This window comes from Meles meles, chromosome 6 (assembly GCF_922984935.1).
Source record: "Meles meles chromosome 6, mMelMel3.1 paternal haplotype, whole genome shotgun sequence".
NCBI classification, from domain to species: domain Eukaryota; kingdom Metazoa; phylum Chordata; class Mammalia; order Carnivora; family Mustelidae; genus Meles; species Meles meles.
The window spans coordinates 38952013-38979849 of NC_060071.1; the positions used below are offsets into that span (position 1 = coordinate 38952013).

The following is a 27837-nucleotide window of genomic DNA, read 5'->3' on the forward strand; positions in this document are numbered from 1 at the left end:
TTCCTTTTTTATTTTTTCAGTTCTCCAAGATTCATTGTTTATGGATTACACCCAGTGCTCCATGCAATATATGCCCTCTTATATTTTTGTTAGTGTTTAGAAAATTACCTTAAGTCTTCGTATTGACATAAAGATGTTTGTAGCACACTTTGAATTTTTAAAAAAATTTCCACTGCATCTTCAGTTATATCCTTTTTACATAATGATAACATTCATATGTTCATTCTCTCTTTGTAACCAGTCTTGATAAAGAATGTAATTTTATTTAATGCTTTACAGAAGCATTTTTCTTTCATAACTTTTGGAGTATGGTTCACAACTTTACATCAATTTCAGGTATACAACATAATGATTGAACAACTCTCTTACACTATGCTACCACAAGGATAAGGATAGCTGCCATCTGTCACCATACAACATTATTACAATATGATAGAATATATTCCCTATGCCATAGCTTTTATTCCTGTAACTTATTCATTCCATAACTGGAACCCTGTATCTCCTCCCCCTCAGCCATTTTGCCCATGCCCTCACCCTCCTGCCTTCTGGTCATCATCAGTTCTCTGTATTTATAGATTTGATTCGGCTTTTCATTTGTTCTGTTTTATGGATTCTACATATGAGTGAAATTGTACCTACATTTTCATATAGGCTTGAGGTTTTCTTTATCCTGGGTAGATTTTTTTTTTCCATTGATGTTTCCAGGTAGATGGAAAGCTTCCTTATTGTTTCTCCACACTCATTGTTTTTATCTCATGCATGTATGTGTGTGTGTGTGTGTGTATGCATAATATATATGCATATTTATAATAAAGGTTTATTTACTTATTTTAGAGCAAGCTAAAGTGCATGAGTGAGCATGGGGGTGTGGGGGTTGGGGCCCAGAGGGAGAGAGAGAATCTTAAGCAGACTTCCTGCTAAGTGCAGAGCCCATCCTATCTCAGAGCTTGATCTCTGTGAAATAGAGCTGGGATTATGACCTGAGTGAAGTCAAGAGTCGGTCACCTAACTGACTGAGCCACCCAGGCACCCCTAAGCTTGGATAGGTTTTTTTTTTTTATTTTTTTATTTTTTTAAGGATTATTTATTTATTTATTTGACAGACGGAGGTCACAAGTAGGCAGAGAGGCAGGCAGAGACAGAGAGAGAGGGAAGCAGGCTCCCTGCCGAGCAGAGAGCCCGATGCGGGACTCAATCCCAGGACCCTGAGACCATGACCGGAGCTGAAGGCAGAGGCTTTAACCCACTGAGCCACCCAGGCGCCCCGCTTGGATAGGTTTTAAAGTTTTATAATAATTTGAGTATAGGTGACACAAAATGTTAGATTATTTTCAGGTATACAACATATTAAAAGCTGTTACTTACTTGGGGAGCCTGGATGGTTCAGTTGATGGAACATGGGACTCTTGATCTCAGGTTCATGAGTTCATGGCCCATGCTGAGCCTGAGCTTACTAAAAAAATATTACCTAGCAATTGTTCATGGGTGTAGAGTTGTGATATAAGTGGGGCAGAGAGCAGAATCTGTATGTTGTCTTATTCTGCCTCATTGTCCAGAGGACTGGCCTTGATTTTTAAAATCAAAATAAAACTCTGATCATGTTACACATCACGGTCTTGCTTGAGAACAGTCTGTGGTTCTACATTACAATTAGAGTATAATTTAAATTCCTTAATGGAATCTATCAAGATTTTTATGCAATAAACCCTGTTCATCTACCTTTCATTTCTTAAAGTTCTTTACTATCACACTCCCATTTTTCAGTTCCTAGTACTCTATACCCTTTCAAGCTTTAGTGCCTTTGCAAATTCTTTTCCTCTAAGAATGATTTCATTGAACTGACAAATGCCCATTCATAAATCATTGCTCCCAAGAATTGTTTACAAACCCAGTGTCCTCTCTGGCAGCAGAGTTAGGAGATACTTTCTCTATGTTCCCCCACCAACTTATTCATATCTTTCATATATCCTTACCATATTGTATTGTTATTGTCTCTCATTTTTTAGGTTAACCCCCCAGTCCATAACTGAACAAAAAAGTGTATGAGATATGAGCATTAATATCTCACACAGCACCCACCCCATTATATCCAGAATTATAACAGAAATGTGAGCCAGGCCAAAAGGTTTCCTCTGCCTTGGCAAGATCTAAGGAATATTGATAGCCTCACAAAACAGTTGATGCGATTCAATAAAAGAGCAGATAAGGTGCTATGCAAAATGTCTAACACATAGGAGGTACTCTGTAAAGGTCAATGGAAATTGAACAATTTTCTGATTACAATATAGGCTCTTCTCTGGATGGTTTTCAGCTCCCATCTCATGATTTTCAGGCATAATATACATGTCTTAAAAGTCCTATGTATTTTGATATGCTTGGAAATAAAGCAAACCTGTTTCCAAAGTGGGTAGTGAACAGTATCACTAGTGAGAGCTTTGCATTATCCTTGAAGGACTGGAGAGCAAAGAAGGGCATTAGAGGAAAAAAGTTTAAGGAAATTCCTAAGCTAGATAAGCATCCAGAACTCAGATTCTTTATAAGCTTTCAGATCACTTCCACCTAATTTTCTTCAAAAATTGTTCTAACAAGGATAAAATACTAAGAAAGGAAACACAACAACACAATGATTTTTACCTTTATCTTAAATCGTGAAATAAATGTATCTCAAATTTAGGTAGTAGATATTAATATTTTGAGGGGTAACTGGTGAGTAAATAGTTACACTGAAAATTATATCAAGAGAAACAAAATCATAGAATCTAGAGCTAGAAACTTTAGATACACGCTGGCCAAACCCTCTTTTTTTTTTCTTTTTTATTTTATTTTATTTTTTTATATTTATTTTTATTTGTTTATTTACAGCATAACAGTGTTCATTGTTTTGGCATCACACCCAGTGCTCCATGCAGTACGTGCCCTCCCTATTACCCACCACCTGGTTCCTCAACCTCCCACCCCACCCCCCGCCCCCACCGCCCCTTCATAACCCTCTGGTTGTTTTTCAGAGTCCATAGTCTCTCATGGTTCATCTCACTTATTTGTGGAGCATAACAAATAACATGGAGGACATGGGGAGATGGAGAGGAGAGGGAGTTGAGGGAAACTGGAAGGGGAGATGGCCAAACCCTCTTATTTCACTTACATATGAGGGAAAATTGAGTGCTTAGGAGGTCACATGTTGCCTTAAATCACATTCATAGTTCTTTCTTGAGGATGTTCACACAAGAAATACTCAGGAGACACATTTAGATCACATATTCTTAAAAGTTTAATGGTTTTTTAAGTTCTTATACAGTGTGATTAAATAATGATATTCACTTAGTAAATATTTTGTAAGCTTAAAAAAATTAAATACCCAGCTTATAGAATTCCGAGACATTATAAAAATGTATGGTCCCTGGAACTTCACTTTAATCCTATTTATAGAGGAGGTTTCGCTATAAAGTAGAGGGACGCATTGTGGTCTGACATTAACAACATTAAGTCACTGAACTGCAAGACAACCTTGTGCAATGATAGGACTTTTGAGACAAGGAGCATCCATACTAACATCCATACTAACTAGTATATATCCATACTAACAGAGATTTTTTTGTTTGTTTGTTTTTTGGTAATTACAGTGGTTTAGTCAGAATTTGACTAGACAAAACAACTGCATGTAGAACAAAAGGCAATTTGTCAGGGAACAAAGCCATTGTGAGTGAGTGTATATGTGTGTGCGTGTACTTATTTTATGTGTGTGTGTGTGTGTGTGTAAAATGTAATTGATACATGTATAATGTATATTAAACCTATATTATATATGTAAATATCTATACATAAACATTTCTTACATTTTTAGATAGTATTTTAAATGTTTATTTTAATGGTCACAAATGGGGCCCCTGGGTGGCTCAGTGGGTTAAAGCCTCTGCCTTTGGCTCAGGTCATGGTTCTAGGGTCCTGGGATCGAGCCCCACATCGGGCTCTTTGCTCTGGGGAGCCTGCTTCCTCCTCTCTCTCTCTGCCTGCCTCTCCGCCTACTTGAGATCTCTGTCTGTCAAATAAATAAATAAAATCTTTAAAAAAAAAGTGTTAATGGTCACAAATCGTTGAATCAAGATTGTAGAACATAATTTTCTTGTCTTTTTTTTTTTCCATTTTATTTATTTTTTCAGCGTAACAGTATTCATTCTTTTTGCACAACACCCAGTGCTCCATGCAAAACGTGCCCTCCCCATTACCCACCACCTGTTCCCCCAACCTCCCACCCCTGACCCTTCAAAACCCTCAGGTTGTTTTTCAGAGTCCATAGTCTCTTATGGTTCGCCTCCCCTCCCCAATGTCCATAGCCCGCTCCCCCTCTCCCAATCCCAAACAATCCAATCTTTTTTTTTTTTTTTTAAGATTTTATTTATCTGTCAGAGAAAGAGAGAAAGAACATGACCTGGGGGAACAGCAGGCAGAGGGAGAAGCCAGGTCCACACTAAGCAGGGAGGATGATGTGGGACTCAATCCCAGGACCCTGGGTTCATGACCTGAGCTGAGGGCAGAGATTTAACCAGCTGAGCCACCCAGACATCCCTAGAACATAACTTTCAACCCATATTTCTATAGTTGATTATGCATGCTTCTCCAGGTTTCTATTTGTAAATAATGAAAGTGCAAATATTTACACATTATTTTTTTTCTCATGACTTAAAATTATGTTCGTTTGCCATGGATGTTAAAACAAAGTACCATAAACGGAGTGACTTAGGACAACAGAAGCTTCTTCTCACAGTTCTGGAAGCTAGATGTCTGAGATGAAGGTATGCTAAAAGGGCAGTGCTCCCTCCGAAAATGTTAGGGAAGGATCTGTCCAGGCCTCTCTTCTACTATCTGGTAGATATCTTCGGCCTGTGGCTGCAAAGCTGCAGTCTTCAGATGGTGTTTTTCTTGTCTATGCATCTGACTCCCCAAAGACACCAGTCACATTGGATCGGGAATCACCATATGCAAGTATGACCTTATCTTAACTAACTGTACCTGCAACAGCTCTATTTCCAAAGAAGCCTATAGTCTGAGGTGCTATGGGTTAGCACCTCAACATGTGAATTTTGGGGGACATAATTCAATCTGTAACAAAAATAATTTCCTTAGCATCAAGTTAAAAAAAATTTTCTCATTAAAACAGTCTACTACTAGACAACACTGAAAATTTTCTAAAAATTTTATTGTTTTCACTGTCCTTAACGATGCATCAGTGTGTCAGATTAATGACATCTTTAACAGTCTTAAATATTACTTTTAATACCATTAACATATCATTACTCTGATTTTTACTGATTTTGTAATCTGATGAGGCATAGTTTTAATTAATTATATCATTTTTCTTGCTTATTTACCATTGTTGCATTCTAATTTGTGAACTACCTTGTCACATTCTTGACCAATTTTGGAGAGTAGTGTCATTTTTTTTTCCAGAGACCTGTAAGAGTTCTTTATATACTAAGCATACCAACATGTATGTTTTTAGCAAGTATATTTCATTTTCTTTTTTTATATACAAAAGTTCTAAATGGGCATAACAGACTTAATGAATTTTACCTCTAACTGTAAATGTATCTTCTTATTCCAAAGAGTTAATAAGTATTCCTTTCTATTCTTACTTATTTTCTCACTTGATATTTAATTAATGCATCTGTAATTTCATGGACACTGTGTAAGATGATATAAATAAGCATTACAGATACTTGACCTATGTGTTAGGCAGCCTTTTTTTTTTTTTTCTTTAAAGATTTATTTATTTATTTATTTATTTATTTATTTGACAGAGAGAGAGATCACAAGTAGGCAGAGAGGCAGGCAGATGGAGAAGCAGGGTCCCCTCTGAGCAGAGAGCCCGATGTGGGGCTGGATCCCATGACCCTGGGATCATGATCTGAGCCAAGGCAGAAGCTTTAACCCACTGAGCCACCCAGACTCCCCAAGCAGCTTTTTTTGGCCAGTTATTTGTCTTCGTTAACAATCCATCCTTCCTTATTTGTCAAATTCTTAAGTACAAGGGTTTGTTACTTGGCTAATTTTGTTGAATTTATCTTTCAATCTGTTTTGAAAGATAATTTGGGACAGTAATATTTGGTTAGTACAGATTTTTAAAAATCCGTACAGACTTTCCTCATAATTCTCCCTTTAAAACGTCATCGATGTTTTTGACTTACTAATCCAGTTATACTTGAACTATTCTTAACCCTACAACAACTTGCCATTATGATTTTAATGACTAAATCTATAAATGTGTTATAAAATAATTTATCTTCCTAGACAGGAAGATGAAATAAATTTTATTTTGATTTTTTAGATACTTCATAAAGTGTGGTAGTTTATTTAAGATTGTTCACTCAATGTTCAGCAAACATTTGTTGGTCATCTATTATATTTCAGAAATGTACTAGAAATTAGAAGGAGCAGGCAGAAGGCACCTTTTATCTAGGAGGACTGCAGGTGAAGAAACTGACAAAAGATGAGGTTTAGCCAGGAGGAAGGCAACGTGCAGCGCTCCTGCACAAAAGCTATGAATCCCTGATATGTTACTAGTTTCCAGGACAGAAGGTTATGCTTGAACTGAGTTTTGGAGGCTGACAACTAGATGAGGAAGGGGAGTGCTTGTTTCAAAAGAAAGAAACTGTAAATGCAAAGGCACTCAGATTTCAAAGAGCATGGCATGAAGATGAAATGGCAAGAACTTAATTGTGGCCAAAGTGTGGGATATGAACGAGGGCTGGTGAGCCTGCCGTAGATACACACCTGTTTTGTCTGCTGTAGGTACTGGGTGGCCTTGGTGGATTTTAAACAGGAAGGGAAGTGGTGTCATTTTAACTGTATTTAGAAAGCTTTCAAGGAAGACAGGATAGCAGGTAGATGAGAAAGGAGTAGGAATGAACAAAATATATTTGTTGGCAATTAATAAAAATACGTATTAAGTGAAGGAATGAGGGAAACATTGAATAATGAATGAAAAAGTTGAAATGTTTTAAATGTAGCAGTTAAAAGATAATTCACTTTAGGATTACCTTTACTCGTTAGAAAGGTTGATATAGAATCCAGTTATTAATAGGAGACCATGTCAAAGTAATGGATATTTGAAATCAGATCTCACGTCATTGTTTTTCAAGCTAGTTATTGTAGGTTTGTAGGAAATAACTGTTCTTATTTATGTTCACATTGCTACCTATTTTATTAACCCTAACAGTTTTCCAGGTGACTTGTCTTCTGGGTTTAAAATGAAAATAACAATTTTGTGTTTGTTCTGCCTTCTAACATCTATATTGTTTGTTTTTGCTTTAATTGGCCTGCTTTAATATATTATCAGAATTTCAATAAATACATTAAAATGATGGTTGTGGACATTTTTGTTTTGCTTGGAATTATGGGAATGCCCTAATACTTTGATTTATGTCTCTGGAAGTAACATGTTTGTTTATTTGTTTGTTTTTAACATATTAAGCTCAAGATTCATTTAAATCAACTTTCAGTATGTTTAAAAATTATTTAGAGAGTTTTGTTTTGAAATTTTACCAAATAGCTTTTTGGTACCTGTTGAAAAGCAGGTGCATGTTTCCTGACCAGTTACCTCATATTATTTTATGATTTTAAATTATGTTTGTGACAGTTTTCATGGAGGTATTGTTATTTAATGCTTAATTTTCTATATTGAATGCAATATCTTAATATTTTATGGCCATAAATAAGATCTGTTTTTATTACTTGTGCTTTTATCCTATTTTATATTCAAAGACATAATTCTGACATACTATGAAATATCTAAACTACAGCCAAAAATATTGCCAAGTAATTAATCAAGCCATACTTAATGAGTCAAGAAAACTAATACATCTCACATTTTTTATCAATAAAAGTTGTCAGAGAGCTATATGACCTCGATAAATCTTGGTATTGCTGGGGCTCATCCATAAAAATGAAAGGTTTTGACTCCATGAACTCCAAGGTCATTTTAGCTTTAGCTTTCTGCCAACTTGTATTCATAGAGATGTTCCTCCAGCTTTATACTAATAAGCAAAACTGAATTAGTAAATTTAAGAGCAATGCTACTGTGTAAAGTAGAAATGGACCACACTAGGAGGACCCTGGTCGATTCAGATTTGAGTTTAAAAAAAAAAAAAAAAATTCAGACAACTCCTTGGCTCTACTCCCTCTTTGGGAGCTTCATACTATCACTTTGTTCTTGCTCAATAAACCTTGCTTCGCTGCCCACACACACACACACACAAAAGTCCATCATTTACCATTGTTCATTGAGCCCAAGAGAAGTTGCAACTGAGAAATGTTTACCCTGTGATGTATCTTAAACTGGGCTGGAAAACTGCACCAGCACCCCTCCCTCTCTGCTTTGTTCAACTTACCTGAAAAATGTGATCTATAGGGCAGAAGCTAGGGCATCAGGAGCCGTGGGTTTGTCTCCCATTTCTGCCACGCACTAGCTTTGTGATCTCAATCAAGTCACTGAAGTGCTTTCAGGCATCAGTTGTTTTTTGTTTGTTTGTTTCTTTTGCAGAGTGGAGTATATTTGATTAATTTTTTAGCACTTGAGTCTCTATGACAAGCCATAAATAAATAATCCCTTAATAAAACGTGCTTGATTTATGTAGTCACCTGGAGTTTACTTTGACCTATATTCATCTCAGTTGATTCTCTGAACAATGTTTGGATGCAATAAGCACAATATCCATGATCTTTTTGCAGAGTTGGGTCTAGATTCCAGACTCCAGAGAGTTTGGTAGTTTGCCTCATGTGCTTAGTAAGTAGCAGAGCCCCAAATGGGGCTTAGGACTTCTGATTCTTCAACTGTGTTCTTTTCCTTTACATGACGCATTGTCTTTCATTAAACCCTTTAATCACCTTTTGATACTTTGCAAGGATTTGGGCACATTTTCCACATCTTTAAATGATGAAGACCAAATATCTTTCTCTCTCCCCTTGGGGGTTCAGCCTTGAAATTCTGTTTATTTATGATTTTAAGCAATGTAAACTAGTAACATTTTATTCATGTATATGTTTAAATGACTTCTTAAAGTACTCCATCTAACATTTATTCCTTCTTTTCCTGATTCTCTTTCAGATAGCAGTTCTGTGGATGAAAAGGTTTTAAATTATACTTTTTCTTCTCTCCTGAGGGACCTTGTCTTTTGTACATGTTTGTTTGTGACATATTAGACCTGTTTGGTTCCTCTGTTTTAGTTGTGAGATGTGCATGATATCCCAGCTTTCCATTCTTTGGTTGTCCTTTAAGTGTGCCCCCCGATATGTTGCATTTATGAAGAGGTTACACCTTGCCAGCTGCGCTTACTTTAGCTTACACTTGCCAGCCTCGGGGTCTGCTACGGTCAAACTCAGCATCTGTTCTTAAGTCTGGCTAATCATGGTCTCCTTGACTGATTCATGATGTTCACTGCACCTAGCAAGTTTTAAGGGCAAGTGTTATTGGGAACATGATATATTTTCCTGGACTGTGCCAGTGCTTTTGTTTAAATGCTGACAGCTAATTGTGAAACCTCCACTCACAAAAACATAGTAGCTTTGACTTGGAGCTGACCCTGCTTAGCATCTGTCATACTAGGTGTTACGTGTCTAGTGCAGTTGACTTGTGTCCCTAATTCATGAATTTGCAGCTCTGGTGTGCTAAAAGCCTGTTTGTTTTTTTGTTTTTTTTCTTGTTTTTGATTTAAGGCTCGAATAGTAAGTGGCAGTGATTTGGATGCTTGCAAATTCTCTGGACTCCAGGTGATTGGTGGGTGAGTACATTCATAATCTTTTTAATTCATTGCATTCAACAGTGGTACCTGGCTCTGCTCTCACCATATGCATTTTGAATGCAGGATACTGCATGATGGTATAATTAACTAGACTTATGTTTGCTTTCTTTTTTCACAAAGTGGATTTTAGAGTTTTGTTTTTTTTAATAATGTACAGTTTGTGTGTATGTATATATATAGATATATATACACATATATATATATAATTATGCTTACATGTGTCTTATACAAAGAAGAAAGTCAAAATCACCTAAATGGATTAGTTGTTAAGGTTATCATTGTATACACAAATACATATAATTTTACATAAATGAGTTCATATTGATACAGTTAATACTATCTTTTGATCTGCTTATTAGCAATTAAGGAAATGTGCAGGAATGTCTTTCTATTTCAATAAGTCAATGAATGTAAACTTCACTGTTATTTAATGGTTGAATGAAAGGGTTTAAAATTTAATCACAAAGTGACATATGAAGTATATTTTGCATGTATAATACTCAAAAAGGATCTCATTTAATGCCCACAGTTACACATTGGTATCCATTTGTAGCCTTTTTTCTGTCGCTTGACTACATGTCTATGTTCCTATAGAATAAGTAGTTCTGCCATAAACTAGGCAAAAAAACTAGGAAAAAAATAAGCACTGATTTAGTAATGACATTGTAGCAAGTATTGTTTTGATTGTTTCTTACATAATGTCTGATCTGATCCTTAAAATGGCCCTGTGAGGTAAGTACTCATTTGACCTTCATTTTACAAATTAGGGAACTGTTGTATGAAACGGTTAAAAAAAACCAAAAACAACAACAACAAAAAAAACCCTGTTCCTTCATATAGCTAATAAGTGGCCAAATCAGTATTCAAACCCATCTAGTCTGTTTCTAGGGTCTGTGACCTTCTTTGGTAGGCTATCCTGCATCTCCAGCTTTGGGTTTTTTCCTCTTCTCTTTATCATTTAACAACATGCCTTTAACAAACTTTCTACTTCCTTATTTTGAAGTGATGCAAATATTTCAAGACATTTATTTCTTCTGTTAATGGATTTTCAAGAATATTTCTAGGTGCCAGTATTGCAAATGATACTAGAGCAAAATGTAATAAATTTTTAAAGTGAAATTATCAACCAAACCTTACGTTACAGTATAGACATACAGAAAGATGAGTTTTATACATGTTGACATTTGAATACATGTGTGTCTAATATAGAGAGAAGCAACATTTAAGATTGTGTATTGTGTTTTTTAGGCAAAGACATAGTTTTACATTTATGCTTATAATACTCTCACCTTTTGAAAATCTGTTAGATACATCCACACGTTACTTTGCTTTAAGTGAAATACGTAGAATTTCACATTTTAAATATGGAGCTCCTGGAAAATAACATAGACCATTGTTAGCTTGATGTACATCAAATAGAAGTTTGATTTTTGTCAAATAGCAAGTCATATCTTCATTACTTTTATGTCTATAAACTCTTAAATGTTTTTAAATATGTAAAGAACTACTCACATTCTCATTACAAAATCACAATGCTTTAAATGTATTAGGATTAGCTGTGATAAAAATTCAGAAAATTGAATCAGTGGATTACTCACTCTCCTACCTCCTACAGACTGTGTCTTTAAGTTTCCTAGAAAATGATAACTTGACAAAATGAACGCTTCTTAGAAAATAATTAGGTTAAATTCCAATTTGATTATGAAAACATGTTTGTAGATGATCTTGGAGACTTACCTGAGTCTATGGCCTCAGGGTTCCTGCAACTGCTCCCTTTGGCATCCAGTACTTCATAACATCTTGCTTTCCTAACTCATGTCTGAATATGAAGTTTATCAGTGTTAAAGCAACAGAGTTAATCTACACCCATATTTTTAAGTGCAAGATGTGTACGTGGTTAGCTAAAATGATTACCTTTGCATATTGAACAGATCCCTTCTACTTTTCCAGAAACTTCAAAGACTTGCCAAGAGATTTTAGTGTTGTGATGGTATTGGAAATGGGTGATAATTTTTAGTCATCAAGAGAGTTTGCCCTTATCTGAACGCTTATTACTTCTTGAAGAACCTGAAGAGTTCCTTTAAATATAACCTTCAATCACAACCTCTTTCAGCAAGATTTGTTTTGCTTTTTCTATAAAAACTTTAAAATATATTTTTTTGTAGAATGAATCACTATTTAGAAGATTTACTATACATCTTCCAAATATTATAACTTCTGTTGTCCTGGAAAAGAACCTGCAGTCGACTTTCAGACTGGGGTCACCACTTCTTCATGACAGTTCTCCATCCCTCTCTCCTCTACCTTCATTACTAACCAGTTTAGAACCAGACCACATTGATCCTTCCCTCCCCCTTCTCAAGTGTCAATGAATAATCTGTAGACACTGGAACCAGATAATAGAGTTAATATTGCTGCTCTGATATCTGCTCATCTCTCTGTACATCTCTTGTAAGTGTTGCTAGAAAAGACATAGCAAACTTTTCTTTTTCCCATTTGTCAAAAAAGAAGAAAATCAGGCAGGCTCTGGAAAAAGAATCAGGAGAAAGAAGAATCAAAAGATAGGAAAAGAAAAACCTGGAAAAATGCATGTTTCAGCGATAACATTAGTATTTAACACCATATTTCTCCCAGTTGTTTTACAGGAATTTGGTAACTTTTCTCATATTCATAAGCTAAGAGTCCTACCAGAAGCACACAGCAAGATATTAGAAGTACAAGAGCTTTTGGGGAGGGAAACATCTGAGATAAGTGGAGAGGCAGCTGGAAGAGATGAGAGAAACATTTGGACCATAATATGGGTCTGACATCTATGAGAGGAGAGGGGGAAGGAAGGAGAAAAACTTGACCAGTGAGGCTAGAGAAAAGTGCCAGACCAATGAGGAATCCCAGATAAGTATATGGTTGAGAGTCCCACATTGTGCATATGTGGCCAGCTCTGTGACCTCCATCCATCATGTTCAGTCATTGGTTTGAATCAGCTTGATGAGTATGGCCTTTGGATGAATGCTACAGCGGATTCTGGAAGCATGGTGGCTGAAGGCTGTCATCCAACTACACTTTTCTCAGAAGATTTACTCTGAGGGATTTTGAATGACACATGCCCATAGCTACCTAGCCTCAGATAAGTCAATTAGATGAAACTACTTTAATAAATGATAGTGAATGAAGTCACACAAGTACTTTCTCCAAATATGAATCACTTTTTATTTATTTTTTATTTTTTAAATCTTTATTAACATAATGTATTATTATCCCCAGGGGTACAAGTCTGTGAATCGCCAGGTTTATACACTTCACAGCACTCACCATAGCACATACCTTCCCCAGTGTCCACAACCCCACCACCTTTTCCCTACCCCCACTCCCCCCAGCAACCCTCAGTTTGTTTTGTGAGATTAAGAGTCTCTTATGGTTTGTCTCCCTCCCGATCCCATCTTGTTTCATTTTTTCCTTCTCTACCCCCCAACTCCCCCCTTTGCCTCTCACCTTCCTCATATCAGGGAGATCATATGAAAATTTTCTTTCTCTGATTGACTTATTTCACTCAGCATAACACCCTCTAGTCCCATCCATGTCGTCACAAATGGCAAGATTTCATTTCTTTTGATGGCTGCATAGTATTCCATTGTGTGTATGTATATGTGTGTGTATATATATATATATTCACACCACATCTTCTTTATCCATTCATCTGTTGATGGACATCTAGGTCCTTTCCATAGTTTGGCTACTGTAGACATTGCTGCTGTAAACATTCAGGTGCATGTGCCCCTTCGGATCACTAAATTTGTATCGTTAAGGTAAATACCCAGTAGTGTGGTTGCTGGGTTGTAGGGTAGCTTTATTTTAAACTTTTTGAGCAACCTCCATGCTGTTTTCCAGAGTGGCTGCACCAGCTTGCATTCCCACCAACAGTGTAGGAGGGTTCCCCTTTCTCTGCATCCTCTTCAGCATCTGTAATTTCCTGACTTGTTAATTTTAGCCATTCTGAATGGTGTGAGGTGGTATCTCATTGTGGTTTTGATTTGTATTTCCCTGATGCTGAGTGATGTGGAGCACTTTTTCATGTGTCTATTGGCCACCTGGATGTCTTCTTTGCAGAAATGTCTGTTCATGTCTGTTTTGCCCATTTCTTGATTGGATTCTTTGTTCTTTGGGTGTTGAGTATGTTAAGTTCTTTATAGATTTTGGGTACTAGCCCTTTATCTGATATCTTCTCCCATTCTGTCAGTTGTCTTGTGGTTTTGTTGATTGTTTCCTTTGCTGTGTAAAAGATTTTTTTTTTTAAGATTTTATTTATTTATTTGGCAGAGATCAGAAGTAGGCAGAGGGGCAAGCAGTGAGAGAGGAGGAAGCAGTCTCCCTGCTGAGCAGAGAGTCCGATGCGGGGCTTGTTCCCAGGACCCTTAGATCATGACCTGATCCGAAGGCAGAGGCTTTAACCCACTGAGCTACCCAGGTGCCCCTGTGCAAAAGCTTTTGATCTTCATGAAGTCCCAATAGTTCATTTTTGCCCTAGCTTCCCTTGCCTTTTGCGATGCTTCTAGGAACAAGTTGCTGTGGCTGAGGTCGAAGAGGTTGCTGCCTCAAGGATTTTGATGGATTTCATTCTCACATTGAGGTCCTTCATCCATTTGAAGTCTATTTTTGTTTGTGGTGTAAGGAAAAGTTCCAGTTTCAATTTTCTGCATGTGGCTGTCCAATTTACCCAACACCATTCGTTGAAGAGACTGCCTTTTTTCCATTGACATTCTTTCCTGCTTTTTGAAGATTAGTTGACCATAGAGTTGAGGGTCTATTTCTCTCTATTCTGTTCCACTGATCTATGTGTCTGTTTTTGGGCAAGTACCATACTGTCTTGATGATGACAGCTTTGTAATAGAGGTTGACATCTGGAATTGTGATGCCACCAACTTTGGCTTTCTTTTTTAACATTCCTCTGGCTATTCGAGGTATTTTCTGGTTCCGTATACATTTTAGGATTATTTGTTCCATTTCTTTGGAACAAATAGATGGTATTATGATAGGGATTGCATGAAATGTGTCGACTGCTTTAGGTAGCATAGCCATTTTCACAATATTTTTTCTTCCAATCCATGGGCACGGAACATTTTTCCATTTCTTTGTGTCTTCCTTAGTTTCTTTCATGAGTACTTTGCCTCTTTGTTTAGGTTTATTCTTAGGTATCCTATGGTTTGTGGTACAATTGTAAATGGGATTGACTCCTTAATTTATCTTTCTTCTGTCTTGTTATTGGTATATAGAAATACAACTGATTTCTGTGCATCAATTTTATATCCTGACACTTTACTGAATTCCTGTATGAGTTCTAGCAGATTTGGAGTGGAGTCTTTTGCGTTTTCCACATGAAGTATTATATCATCTGCAAAGAGTGATAGTTTGACTTCTTCTCTGCTGACTTGGATGCCTTTAATTTATTTTTCTTGTCTAATTGATGAGATTAGGACTTCTAGTACTATGTTGAATAGCTGTGGTCATAATGGACATCCCTGCCATGTTCCTGACCTTAGCAGAAAAGCTTTCAGTTTTTCTCCATTGAGAATGATATTCTCTGTGGGTTATTCATAGATGGCTTTGATGATATTGAGGTATGTACCCTCTATTCCTACACTTTAAAGAGTTTTGATCAAGAAAGGATGCTGTGTTTTGTTTCCATGAATTTTTTCAATTCTTCTTAATTTCCTGATTGACCCATTCCTTCTTTAGAAGGATGTTTTTAGTCTCCATGTATTTGGTTTTTTTCTAAATTCCCTCTTGTGATTGAGTTTTAGCTTCAGAGCATTGTGGTCTGAAAATATGCAAGGAATGATCCCAATCTTTTGATACTGGTTGAGACCTGATTTATGACCCAGGATGTGATCTATTCTGGAGAATGTTCCTTGTGCACTAGAGAAGAATGTGTATTCTGTTGCTTTGGAATGGAATTTTCTGAATATATCTGTGATGTCCATCTGGTCCAGTGTGTCATTTAAGGCCTTTATTTCCTTGTTGATCTTTTGCTTGGATGATCTGTCCATTTCAGTGAGGGTGGTGTTAAAGTCCCCTACTATTATTATATTATTGTCAATGTGTTTCTTTGATTTTTGTTATTAATTGGTTTATGTAGTTGGCTGCTCCCATGTTAGGAACATAGATACTTAAAATGGTTAGATCTTCTTGTTGGACAGACACTTTGAGTATGATACAGTGTCCTTCCTCATCTCTTATTATAGTCTTTGGCTTAAAATTGAATTGATCTGATGTAGGGATTGCCACCCTAGCTTTCTTTTGATGTCCATTAGCATGGTAAATTTTTTTCCACCTCCTCAATTTCAATCTGATGGTGTCTTTAGGTCTAAAATGAGTTTCTTGTAGACAGCATATTAATTGTTTTGTTGTTGTTGTTATTGTTTTATCCATTTTAATACCTTATGTCTTTTGATTGGGGCATCTACGTTCTGGGAAACTATTGAAAGATATGAATTCAGTGCCACTGTATTGCCTGTAAGGTGACTGTTACTGTATATTGTCTCTGTCCCTTTTTGGTCTGCTACTTTTAGTGTCTTTCTTTGCTTAGAGGACCCCTTTCAATATTTCTTGTAGAGCTGGTTTGGTGTTTACAAACACTTTTAGTTTTTGTTTGTCCTGGAAGCTTTTTATCTCTACTTTTTTCAGTGATAGCCCAGCTGGATAGAGTATTCTTGGCTGCATGTTTTTCTCGTTTAGTGCTCTGAATATATCATGCCAGTTCCTTCTGGTCTGCCAGGTCTCTGTGGATAAGTCTGCTGCCAATCTAATAGTTTTACCATTGTATGTTACAGACTTCTTGTCCTGGGTTGCTTTCAGGATTTTCTCTTTGTCAGTAAGACTTGGAAGTTTTACTATTAAATGACGGACCTATTCTTATTAATTTTGAGGGGGATTCTCTGTGCCTACTGGATTTTGATGCTTGTTCCCTTTGCCATATTAGGGAAATTCTCTATAGTAATTTGCTCCAGTATACCTTCTGGCCCCCTCTCTCTTTTTCTGGAATCCCAATTATTCTGATATTGTTTCATCTTATGGTATCACTTATCTCTCGAATTCTCCCCTCATGGTTCAGTAGTTATTTGTCCCTCTTTTGCTCAGCTTCTTTATTATCCATTATTTGGTCTTCTATATCACTAATTCTCTCTTCTGCCTCATTTACTCTAGCAGTAAGAGCCTCCATTATTGACTGCATCTCACTAATAGCTTTTTTGATTTCAGCTTGGTTAGATTTTAGTTCTTTTATTTCTCCAGAAAGGGCTTTTATTTCTCCAGACAGGGTTTTCCTAATATCTTCCGTGCCTTTTTTGAGCCCAGCTAGCACCTTCAGAATCATCATTCTGACCTATAGCTCTGACATATAACCAATGTCTGTATTGATTAAGTCCCTAGCTTTCCATACTGCCTCTTGTTCTTTTTTTTAGTGGTGAGTTTTTCTGCCTTGTCATTTTATCCAGATAAGAATATATGAATGGGAGAATAAAATACTATAAGGGTGGCAAAGACCCCAGAAAAATGTGCATTAACCAAATTGGAAGAGACCCCAATTCATGGGGAGAAGAAAGGGTGTAAAAAAGGTTCAAGAAAAAAATTTAAAAAAAAAGAAAATAGAAAATATATATATTAGACTGGTGAATAGAACAGAGCCACCCACTTTATTTTGGGAGTATTTTGGACTCTTAGAAGAAACTACCTTCCAAAAAATTTTTTTCTTATAATTTTACTGATTTCTTTCTTTCTTTCTTTCTTTTTTTAAATTTCTTTTCAGCGTAACAGTATTCATTGTTTTTGCACCACACCCAGTGCTCCATGCAACACGTGCCCTCACTAATACCCACCACCTGGTTCCCCCAACCTCCCACCCCCTGCCCCTTCTAGACCCTCAGGTTGTTTTTCAGAGTCCATAGTCTCTCATGGTTCACCTCCCCTTCCAATTTCCCTCAACTCCCTTCTCTTCTCCATCTCTCCATGTCCTCCATGTTATTTGTTATGCTCCACAAATAAGTAAAACCATATGACACCTGACTCTCTCTGCTTGACTTATTTCACGCAGCATAATCTCTTCCAGTCCCATCCATGTTGCTACAGAAGTTGGGTATTCATCCTTTCTGATAGAGGCATAATACTCCATAGTGTATATGGACCACATCTTCCTTATCCATTTGTCCGTTGAAGGGCATCTTGGTTCTTTCCACAGTTTGGCAACCATGGCCATTGCTGCTATAAACATTGGGGTACAGATGGCCCTTCTTTTCACTCCATCTGTATCTTTGGGGTAAATACCCAGTAGTGCAATTGCAGAGTCATAGGGAAGCTCTATTTTTCATTTCTTAAGGAATCTCCACACTGTTCTCCAAAGTGGCTACACCAACTTGCATTCCCACCAACAGTGTAAGAGGGTTCCCCTTTCTGCACATCCTCTCCAACACAGGTTGTTTCCTGTCTTGCTAATTTTGGCCGTTCTAACTGGTGTAAGGTGGTATCTCAATGTGGTTTTAATTTGAATCTCCCTGATGGCTAGTGATGATGAACATTTTTTCATGTGTCTGATAGCCATTTGTATGTCTTCATTGGAGAAGTGTCTGTTCATATCTGCCCATTTTTTGATATGATTATGTTTTGTGTGTGTTGAGTTTGAGGAGTTCTTTATAGATCCTGGATATCAACCTTTTGTCTGTACTGTCATTTGCAAATATCTCCTCCCATTCTGTGGGTTGCCTCTCTGTTTTGTTGACTGTTTCCTTTGCTGAGCAGAGAAGCTTTTGATCTTGATGAAGTCCCAAAAGTTCATTTTCGCTTTTGTTTCCTTTGTCTTTGGAGATATATCTTGAAAGAAGTTGCTGTGGCTGATACTGAAGAGGTTACTGCTTATGTTCTCCTCTAGGATTCTGATGGATTCCTGTCTCACGTTGAGGTCTTTTATCCATTTTGAGTTTATCTTTGTGTATGGTGTAAGAGAATGGTCGAGTTTCATTCTTCTACATATAGCTGTACAGTAAATACCCAGCACCATTTATTGAAGAGACTGTCTTTTTTCCACTGTATAGTGTTTCCTGTTTTGTCGAAGATTATTTGACCATAGAGTTGAGGGTCCATATCTGGGCTTTCTACTCTGTTCCACTGGTCTATGTGTGTGTTTTTATGCCAGTACCATGCTGTCTTGGTGATCACAGCTTTGTAGTAAAGCTTGAAATCAGGTAACGTGATGCCACCAGTTTTATTTTTCACCTTCCAAAATTTTAAAGAAAGAGAAAAATATATGTATGCATGTGTTTGTGTGTGTGTGTATATATATACACACAGAGACACACAGACACACACTCAAATATATGGATAAACATGATGAAGGGATGGAATATGACTGTAAGGATGAAAACTTAAAAAAATATTCTAAAAAAGGAGTTGATAAGTTGCGAAAAGAAAGAAAAAGAAAGTGGAGAGAATTTGCTCCGGCTGGAGACTAGAACAAACCCTGTGCTAGATTTAGGGTATATTTTTATCTATTAGAAGAAGTTGAATCCCAAAAATTTTTAGAAGAAAAAAACCCTATGTGTATACAAAAGATAAAGTTAGATACAATGAAGGGTAAAATATGACTAAATAATAAAGGTTTGAAAAGATTTTTTAAGAACGGTATTGATAAGATAAACTAGTTTAAAAAAAAGTTAAAAGAGGAAAGAGTAAAAGTTAAAAATATTAGAATAAGAAAAAAAATTTTAGGGACACCTGGGTGGCTCAGTGGGTTAACGCCTCTGCCTTTGGCTCAGGTCATGATCCCAGAGTCCTGGGCTCTCTGCTGGGAGACATTAGGCTCTGCTCAGCAGGGAGCCTGCTTCCTCCTCTCTCTCTGCCTGCCTCTCTGCCCACTTGTGATCTCTGTCTGTCAAATAAATAAATAAAATCTTTAAAAAAAATTTTTTTTTAAATTTAATTAACTTTGCAAGACTAAAGAATCATGGGGAGGAGGCCATCAATTCTATGGTTTGATTTCCTCGCCTCTGGAATTCTACTGTTCTTCTTGATCAGTGAACTTGTTCTTGGATGGTTGTTCTTGTTGATCTTCTGGTGGAGTGGCCTGTTGTAGTGATTCTCAAGTGTCTTTGCCTGAGGCAGAATTGAACTGCTCTTGCCAGGGTCCAAGCTGAGTAATCTGCTCCAGTTAACTCTCGGGAGCTTTTGTTCTCTGAATGCTTTCCATAGATTTCTGGAGGACAAGAATGAAAATAGTGGCCTCACAGTCTCCAGCCGAGAGGAGCTGAGAGCTTGGGGCCCCACTCCTCAGTACGCCCTCGGAGAAAAACGCTCAATCACTCCCATCTCCCTGGTCTCCTGCTGTATTCTAAGCTCACCCAGCCTGTGACTGAGCATTTCTGTCCCTGGCACACAGCCCCACCTGGAGTCTCCTAACCCCACAGATCCCTGCCGCTCTTCCAGGGGGGTCTCCCCAGATCTATCACTTGTGGGTCCCTGCTAAAAAAGCAGTGGCCTGACTATGCCACGGATCACAGTTTAAGGTAACCCCGAGCTGACTGCTCACTCCTTGACTCTGTCTCTGTAACCGGCTTCCCTTCTCTAATACCTGCAAGCTCTGTGACATTCAGACACCCCTGATCCTTCTGAGGCCACGCTGTCCCTGCCTCTGGAGCAATGCGCCTCAGTGGAGCAAACTTTTAAAAAGTTCTGATTTTGTGCTCTGTTGCTCCACTGCTTGCTAGGAGCCCGCCCCTCCCCACTGTGGTCTATCTTCCCATCACTTTGGATTCACTTCTCTGCCAGTCCTACCTTTCAGAAAATGGTTGATTTTCTGTTTCTACACATGCTGCTTTTTTTTTTTTTTAGCAATAACATTGATTATATTTATTTATTTATTTATTTTTATTTCTTTTCAGCATAGCAGTGTTCATTGTTTTTGCACCACACCCAGTGCTCCATGCAACACGTGCCCTCACTAATACGCACCACCTTGTTCCCCCAACCTCCCACCCCCTGCCCCTTCTAGACCCTCAGGTTGTTTTTCAGAGTCCATAGTCTCTCGTGGTTCACCTCCCCTTCCAATTTCCCTCAACTCCCTTCTCCTCTCCATCTCCCCATGTCCTCCATGTTCTTTGTTATGCTCCACAAATAAGTGAAACCATATGATACTTGACTCTCTCTGCTTGACTTATTTCACTCAGCATAATCTCTTCCAGTCCCATCCATGTTGCTACAAAAGTTGGGTATTCATCCTTTCTGATAGAGGCATAATACTCCATAGTGTATATGGACCACATCTTCCTTATCCATTTGTCTGTTGAAGGGCATCTTGGTTCTTTCCACAGTTTGACGACAGTGGCCAAATTGCTGCTCTTCTAATCTTCAATCTCCTGTTGGATTTGTAGGTGTTCGGAATGGTTTGATAACTATCTAGCTGATCTCCTACAACCTGATGTCATCCCATCCTGCTACTCCTCTGCCACCTTGACTCCTCCTCTGAATCACTTTTTAAAATTAGAATGACAGTTCTTTGGTTCTTTGTGTATAACTTAAGTCCCCCCTCACTGAACATTTGTAGTCAGGGTTTCATTGGTTGCATGATGAGGAAAATTATAAGGCATTTATATAATATCTTTCTAGTCTTACGGTCCTAGCTTTGTCTATACTAGACTCCAAGGAAGTCCACAGAACAGTGGTGAGAACAAGTGGAAGATAGTTGGGGAGAGGAAATTCTGACCTTCTTTGTTCTTTTTCTCTAGTTTTTCAAATTCTCTTCAGGATAGCTCTCTTGGTGCTACGTTCCTCAAGCATATGTGAAAGGAAGGTTTGTTTCCTGTCATGGTTCTGACCTGGACTATATAGATGCCTTCCTGATCCCAGGAGCCTTGTGGTGACTTTGCAACCACTACTAGGAACATTGAACCTTGGCAGAAAAGAGGTGTATGTTGACAGAGGTGAGGAAAAGGGATTGTTGAAGGGCAGGACATTAAGAGATTGCCAAATAGAAAAAGAGAAGCTTCCATTTTGATTTCACTCTCAAATAGATACAATTGCAAACAAAAAAAATTTTGTGTATTTGTATGCATGTGTGTATACATATGTACATATATAAAAATTTTGCCAAAATTTTCAAGGTAGTTTGATTATTGCCATGAATGAGTAACGTGATAAACGTGAGCAAGCAATTATCAGCCAAAGTTCTGAATAATTCTTTGCTTTTAAATTTACCTTGATTAAAATAGTGATTTTTTTTTTTTTGTTAGAACACCTAAAATGAGTTAGGTTGCACAGTATGTGGATATAAGTGGTTTAATATATTCCTGATACTTGCCATGGTTCTGACATGGATTTTGTATTTCTCTCTAGAGTTGAAAAGCTTATATACTGTCCTCATGCCCTATTTCCCCACTCCTGGTCTTGACATTCATGTTTGGCCAATGCCTAAAATCATTTAAGATGTCAGCTAAGGTTGTTCTTACTCTCCAGAGGCTCCTAACTCACCTTTTCTCATAGCAGTCTCCTCTTAGGTAGCTGAGAATAATCCATTTCATTTTTTCCTACCTAGTCTATAAATGAGGTTCTCCCACATCCCTACATTTAACTTCCTTACTTTTAAGGAAAAGCCCAGAAATTCTCCTAAGTCTAGACAACGGCTGTTTCCACTTCTATAATCCCTTCCTTGGGTCACTGGTTCATATTACACAAATACCCCTGCATGCCCTGAACCAAATGTGCCAAGTATTAAGAAAATAACAGCCTGCATGTAAGTTTGCTTCAGTCACTATGGCAGGTTACTCTTTGGAGAGAAAGGGAAGCCTTTGTCCTTCTTTTACTTTTCAGTTAGCTGTTCAGGTATGTAAGTATGCAAAAACTTCAAAAAAAAAAAAAAAGTATGTAAGTTTTTATGTAAGAGTTCCTTTCCCTTCAGGAAATTAGGTATAGAAGGAGTTTGCTATAGATTTAGGTAAAAATGAATTCAGATTAGAGCTTATTAACTATTATAAGAGCTAGCAGACACAGAGAGCTCTGCATTCCTAATTCATTATTGGGTAGCAATTCAGATCACCATGCCCATAATTTTTCAACTTATTTTTATTTGTATTGCCATTAATTTAATTTTAATCCTCAATACCTTTTACCTAGGTGAATGCAAACTGATCTTCCTTCATTAATTCCTCCACATTAAATTCATTCTATACACTGTTAAAGATTAATCTCCCTAAAGCACAGTCATTTCTACTTAAATGTATTTAATGATTCCTCATTTCTGCAGTGTAAAGTATGGATCTTTCTATATGGTTTTGAATATCTTGATTTCTATTTCTCTTTAGAAAATAAGGAATCATCTCTATTTTATGTTCCTATTTGTGTCATTCCTATAGCACGTATGAATTCAAGTTGCATAAATTAACACATATTTGTATCTTTCAACCTGATTTTAAACTCTTTAAAGGACTAAAGTTGATCTTTTTCAGTTAGATTGTTCTCCATAAATTTTATGAGAGTACCTTGCCCCTATGAGGACCTCACTTATAAATTAACCTTGTTTTGGATTTGGCAGTCTCAGATGAGTTAGTTAGAATTATTTCATAAAAGATTCAGGCCTACTCCATTTTAGGAGGAAAATAATCCTGAAGCAATCATGCATTCATGATAAGACCTAAATGAGAAGTACTAGGAGCATTAAAAACATCTGGCTCCTCCTCTCCCCCTAAATTTAGTGTCACTAAATCCCTACAAGGAAGAAAGAAATCAAGGGACTTTTCTCACACTGGATTTAATTCCAGTTGATCAGAAGGCTACTTTGCTTTTGAGCTTGAATTCCTGTTTCTCTACTTGGGAGAAACTTGTGAAGTTTGGGTTGAACAAATCTATAAAAATATTACTCTAATTATGCCTAGATATAAATTTTGCCCTTTTCTTCTCCCATCTGAAAACCTTCACACTTTAGAACACCCTAGATATAAATTCATACCGTATTAAAATTTTTCTTTAATCAGTTCCATTATTACTCCAAGGAGGAGACCTTTTATAGTTAATAATTGAATGACCCTTGTCACCTTGCTCTTTGTAAAAGTAATAAAGGAAATTTTCTTGCTTAATCCATTAAAGGTTGAATAAGACCTGGCATCTCTTGGCTAATGTCAGATCTAGTCATGCCCCAGGGTAGTTAGATCAGCCAGAAAAGAATCTCATGCAAAGCTAGGGGAAGTCCCAACCTTACCATAAACTCTCCATACTTACTAGTCCCCAGCAGTCTGCCTACAGTCCTCCTACTGGGCAGATAGATACATTATATCCTATAGACCAAGGTTTGGCCTAGACAAAGAATCTCTTAATTTGGAAAGCTGACAGCAATAAGGCCACCAACATTCTAAAACCCATATATTAAGAACTGGTTGCTAAGCTGCCATTAGCTTCCTATGCCCTCCTCTCCCTTCACTACCCACCAAAAAAACTGCTTATCTAATTTTGGCTTACTACTGACAATTAGTTCTCTAATTCAAGATCAGCTGAATGCTTCCCAAGGCTCTCCTGGAAATTATTCAAGAAGCACTTGATACCTTCTTTATTTAGAAAATCATGGGGTCATTAGAGTATATCTTGATAGTAGCCACAGAAGCCAGCTACATCTTCGATGTATGGACCTACAAGACCCCAGGACTACAATCATGACCCCTTTGGGAACCATGGAAAGTACATTTTGACCTGGAATCTGTGGAAGTAAGATCAAAGTCACTACCATCTAAATCAGCCTTATAAGCTTCATAGTGTTTGTGGAGTGGATTATAAACCATTTCCTTTAGGCATATTGTTTTCCTACACAGACAATGGCAAAGAACTTACTCAGTAAGTACTCAGTCAAAGGGCTAAGAAAATGAAGCTGTTAAGCTCAAGCATCTAATAGCTTATAGTTGACAACATTAGAGACTGACACCTTTCTATCCTCTCATATTCAGGTCTGAGTTTATAGCTTAACGTTCTTTCTTAGTAATAGACTACAGACACAGAAGAGACATGTGAATATTATCCGCAGTCAACCCAGGGATACTGTATAAGACCATCCCCCACCAGCTGCAATCCCCAGTGATACTGTTGAACAGGTTCTTCCAGGTTTACATATCCACAAGAAATCTGATTTCTACCATCACAGAAGCCTTTTTTCTGTGCTGAGATGGCTGGCCATAGAAAATTCTTCCAAATCCATTTTTTTCTTTTATTACTTAATACTTAGGCTAAAAAAATCTTCAGGATCATCCTGGGTTGCACGCAAGGGCAACCCCAAATTTTATTCATTGTATAAAGGCCACTCTTTTATTCTTAGAGATAGGTTTGTATTTTAGATTCACAGAATGCACATGACCCCTCTTCTGTATCAGCCCAAGATACAGATAATGGCTTCATTTCAGGGAAGGAAACTGTAGCCACCATCAACTCTGACAACTTTCCTTTAGCTAGTTCCTTGCACTGGCACCTTCCCTAATTGTGCACAGTGCTGGTTGGTTCCCCAGAAAGGGATCATGTTTCCTTTCATCCTTAGGTGACTGCCAGTTGAAACTACACCCAGCCAAGGGTCTACCTTCCTTAGTTTCTCAAATCACTACCTCCACTTCATAGTACTTGAGGCATAATTTAAAGGAATCCCAAATCATATATTTTCCAAAGATCAGTATTTATTAAGGTCAGCTCAGTTTTGGTGGTAGAAGTTGTATCATACACCCAGACCCTGAGACCACATGTCTTCTCAATTGGAAAAGTAAGGGAACCCATGTAAGACTAAGTGTGCTGCTGCTTCTACCTTCTCAACTTTGCACCTCTTACTCAAGTTTTCTTTCACTGCTCTGGCTCCATCTCAAAAGTAAAAAACACAACAATAAAAAACATCTCTCAAGCTGCCACTTGTTATAATTTCTTTGGATTCTGAACATCATGGAAGGACGCTTGTAATTAATCCAGCAGCTACTGGGGACAATCCAGTCTCATAAAAATAAACTTGCTAGTTAACAAACTTAAGAGCGAATCTGTTGGGGGAGTGCTTTGTAGAAGCACATTTTATTAAAGCCTTTTCTGTGTTCAGTTTGCTTATTGACGATATGCATGTTATTCATTTCCTGTTTTTTAAAACCTCTTTAATTATGACATGTAAGTCTGACTTGGCTTAAATTTATTAGGAAATCAATAAATCTTTTGGGATACAGCATATAGAATCAAGTTTAATCCTCTAAGGCCTTCCAGATAGTTTGTGTTTGAGGAGTGGCAAATTAAAATCATTGATAGATCCTTTATAAAGATAATACTCAAGTAGTCAGTCTTTTAAAATAGTGTCAGTTCAGTAACTATGGAAAATATCTGCTACACTAAGCAGAATAATCATTATGTTGGAAAAGTTAGATGACTTCTGTCATCAACAATTTTAGTCAGAAAATATTGAAAATAACCCTAGTAAATAAGTTGGCAATTATGAGTATCATGGTTCTTAAGCCTGCTAATTCTTTCCAAAATGTAATTGATATGTCTGTTGAGTACACCTAACATACATAAAACATCTTGGGAAAAGAGGAGCACTGAACTTGATTATTGTTTTTCCCAATACAGCATATATCAAATATGTTTTTAAGTATCTTTTGATAAATGAATACCATATACCATAAAGATAAATAGTGTTTTCTCTTATAGGCTGACTATAGTACAACAGAACCGTAAAATAATTACTGCCAGCAAAACAGTATTTTTCCATAACCTTGTAACTACTTTTACTGAAAGTAACAGGGTTTTTCTTTTTTCATTTTATTTTCTTTTCAGTGTTCCAGGATTCATTGTTTATGCACCACACCCAGTGTTCTATGCAATACTTGCCCTCCTTAACACCCACCACCACGTTTACCCCTCCCCCCATCTCCCTCCCCTCCAAAACCCTCAGTTTGATTCTCAGAGTCCACAGTCTCTCACCGTTTGTCTCCCCCTCCAATTCCCCCAACTCACTTCTCCTCTCCATCTCCCAATGTCCTCCATGTTATTCCTTATGCAGGTTTTAAGGGCATCTGGGTGGCTCTGTCATTTAAGCATCTGACTTGTGATTTCAGCTCGGTCATGAGATACAGCCCTGCCTCAGGCTCCTGCTGGGTGTGAAGCCTACTTAAGATTCTCTCTCCCCTTGTCCCTCTGCCTCTCCCTGCCCTCCAAACCCCACTTGTGTGGTCCCTCTTTCTTAAAAAAAAAAAAAAAAAAAAAAAAGTAACAAGTTTGTTTAATACACAATTCTTAATTAAATGCGAAGTGTCTTGCTGTTAGAACTCTGCCACAATTCATTACTTTTAGTCTTCCTTAGCATTTAGAAACAGTATGAATTAGAGAAAAAAGAAACATTTTCAATGTCATTTTAAAAATGGGATACTACCTCAAATTCACAATTATTATAAAGACATAATAACTAATACCTTTTTTAATCTTAGACTGTAACAGCCCCACATCTAAGCATTATTTGTGCATTACCTCCTTTGATCCTCATTGCAGTGTTTTGAGGTAGATGTTGCAATCATTCCATTGTTCAGGTAACATAAATGAGGCTTAGAGACATTAAATATGGTCAAAGTCAAACAGTGGCTAAGCGTCGGAGCCAAAGTTTGAACTGGGTCTAGCTACCTAAGGGCAGAGCTTAGCTACTTCACTATTAGGCCAAACTGATTAATTTGCAAATAAATCATGCTTATTTCTGGTTTCGGGTCTTTTGAATTAAATATTCTATTTTCAATTTAATGTTTAATTATGCATTGGTGTTTATAAGATTTCTAAGAGGATATATCAATTAAATATTGTAGATATATTTCTACCTAGGTATTTATATGGATTTTCAGAATCACCCTTAAAAAATCACCTAAAGGAATTAAAATGAATAATTAGACCCAAAGTATGATAATTCGTGAATAATTCTGTATCTGGGGAGGCTCTTAGGGAGTGCTTTAAAAATTGCCTGTAAGCAGATTGCCTTTAATTGGTTGAGATGGAAATATAAAGGATCTGGTTGTATAGGCTTTGG

General features: G+C 37.2%; 1 protein-coding gene across 3 annotated transcripts in view; it reads left to right on the forward strand.

The window, feature by feature from the left end:
- The window catches only part of UNC13C (unc-13 homolog C), a 629711-nt gene that overhangs the window by 153632 nt on the left and 448242 nt on the right, over window positions 1–27837 (forward strand). For all 3 annotated transcript variants that reach the window (XM_046009970.1, XM_046009972.1, XM_046009971.1), the window contains exons 5-6: window positions 9104–9126; window positions 9712–9776. In XM_046009970.1, coding sequence (XP_045865926.1) covers window positions 9104–9126; window positions 9712–9776 — 88 coding nt within the window. The remainder of the gene's footprint in view (window positions 1–9103; window positions 9127–9711; window positions 9777–27837) is intronic.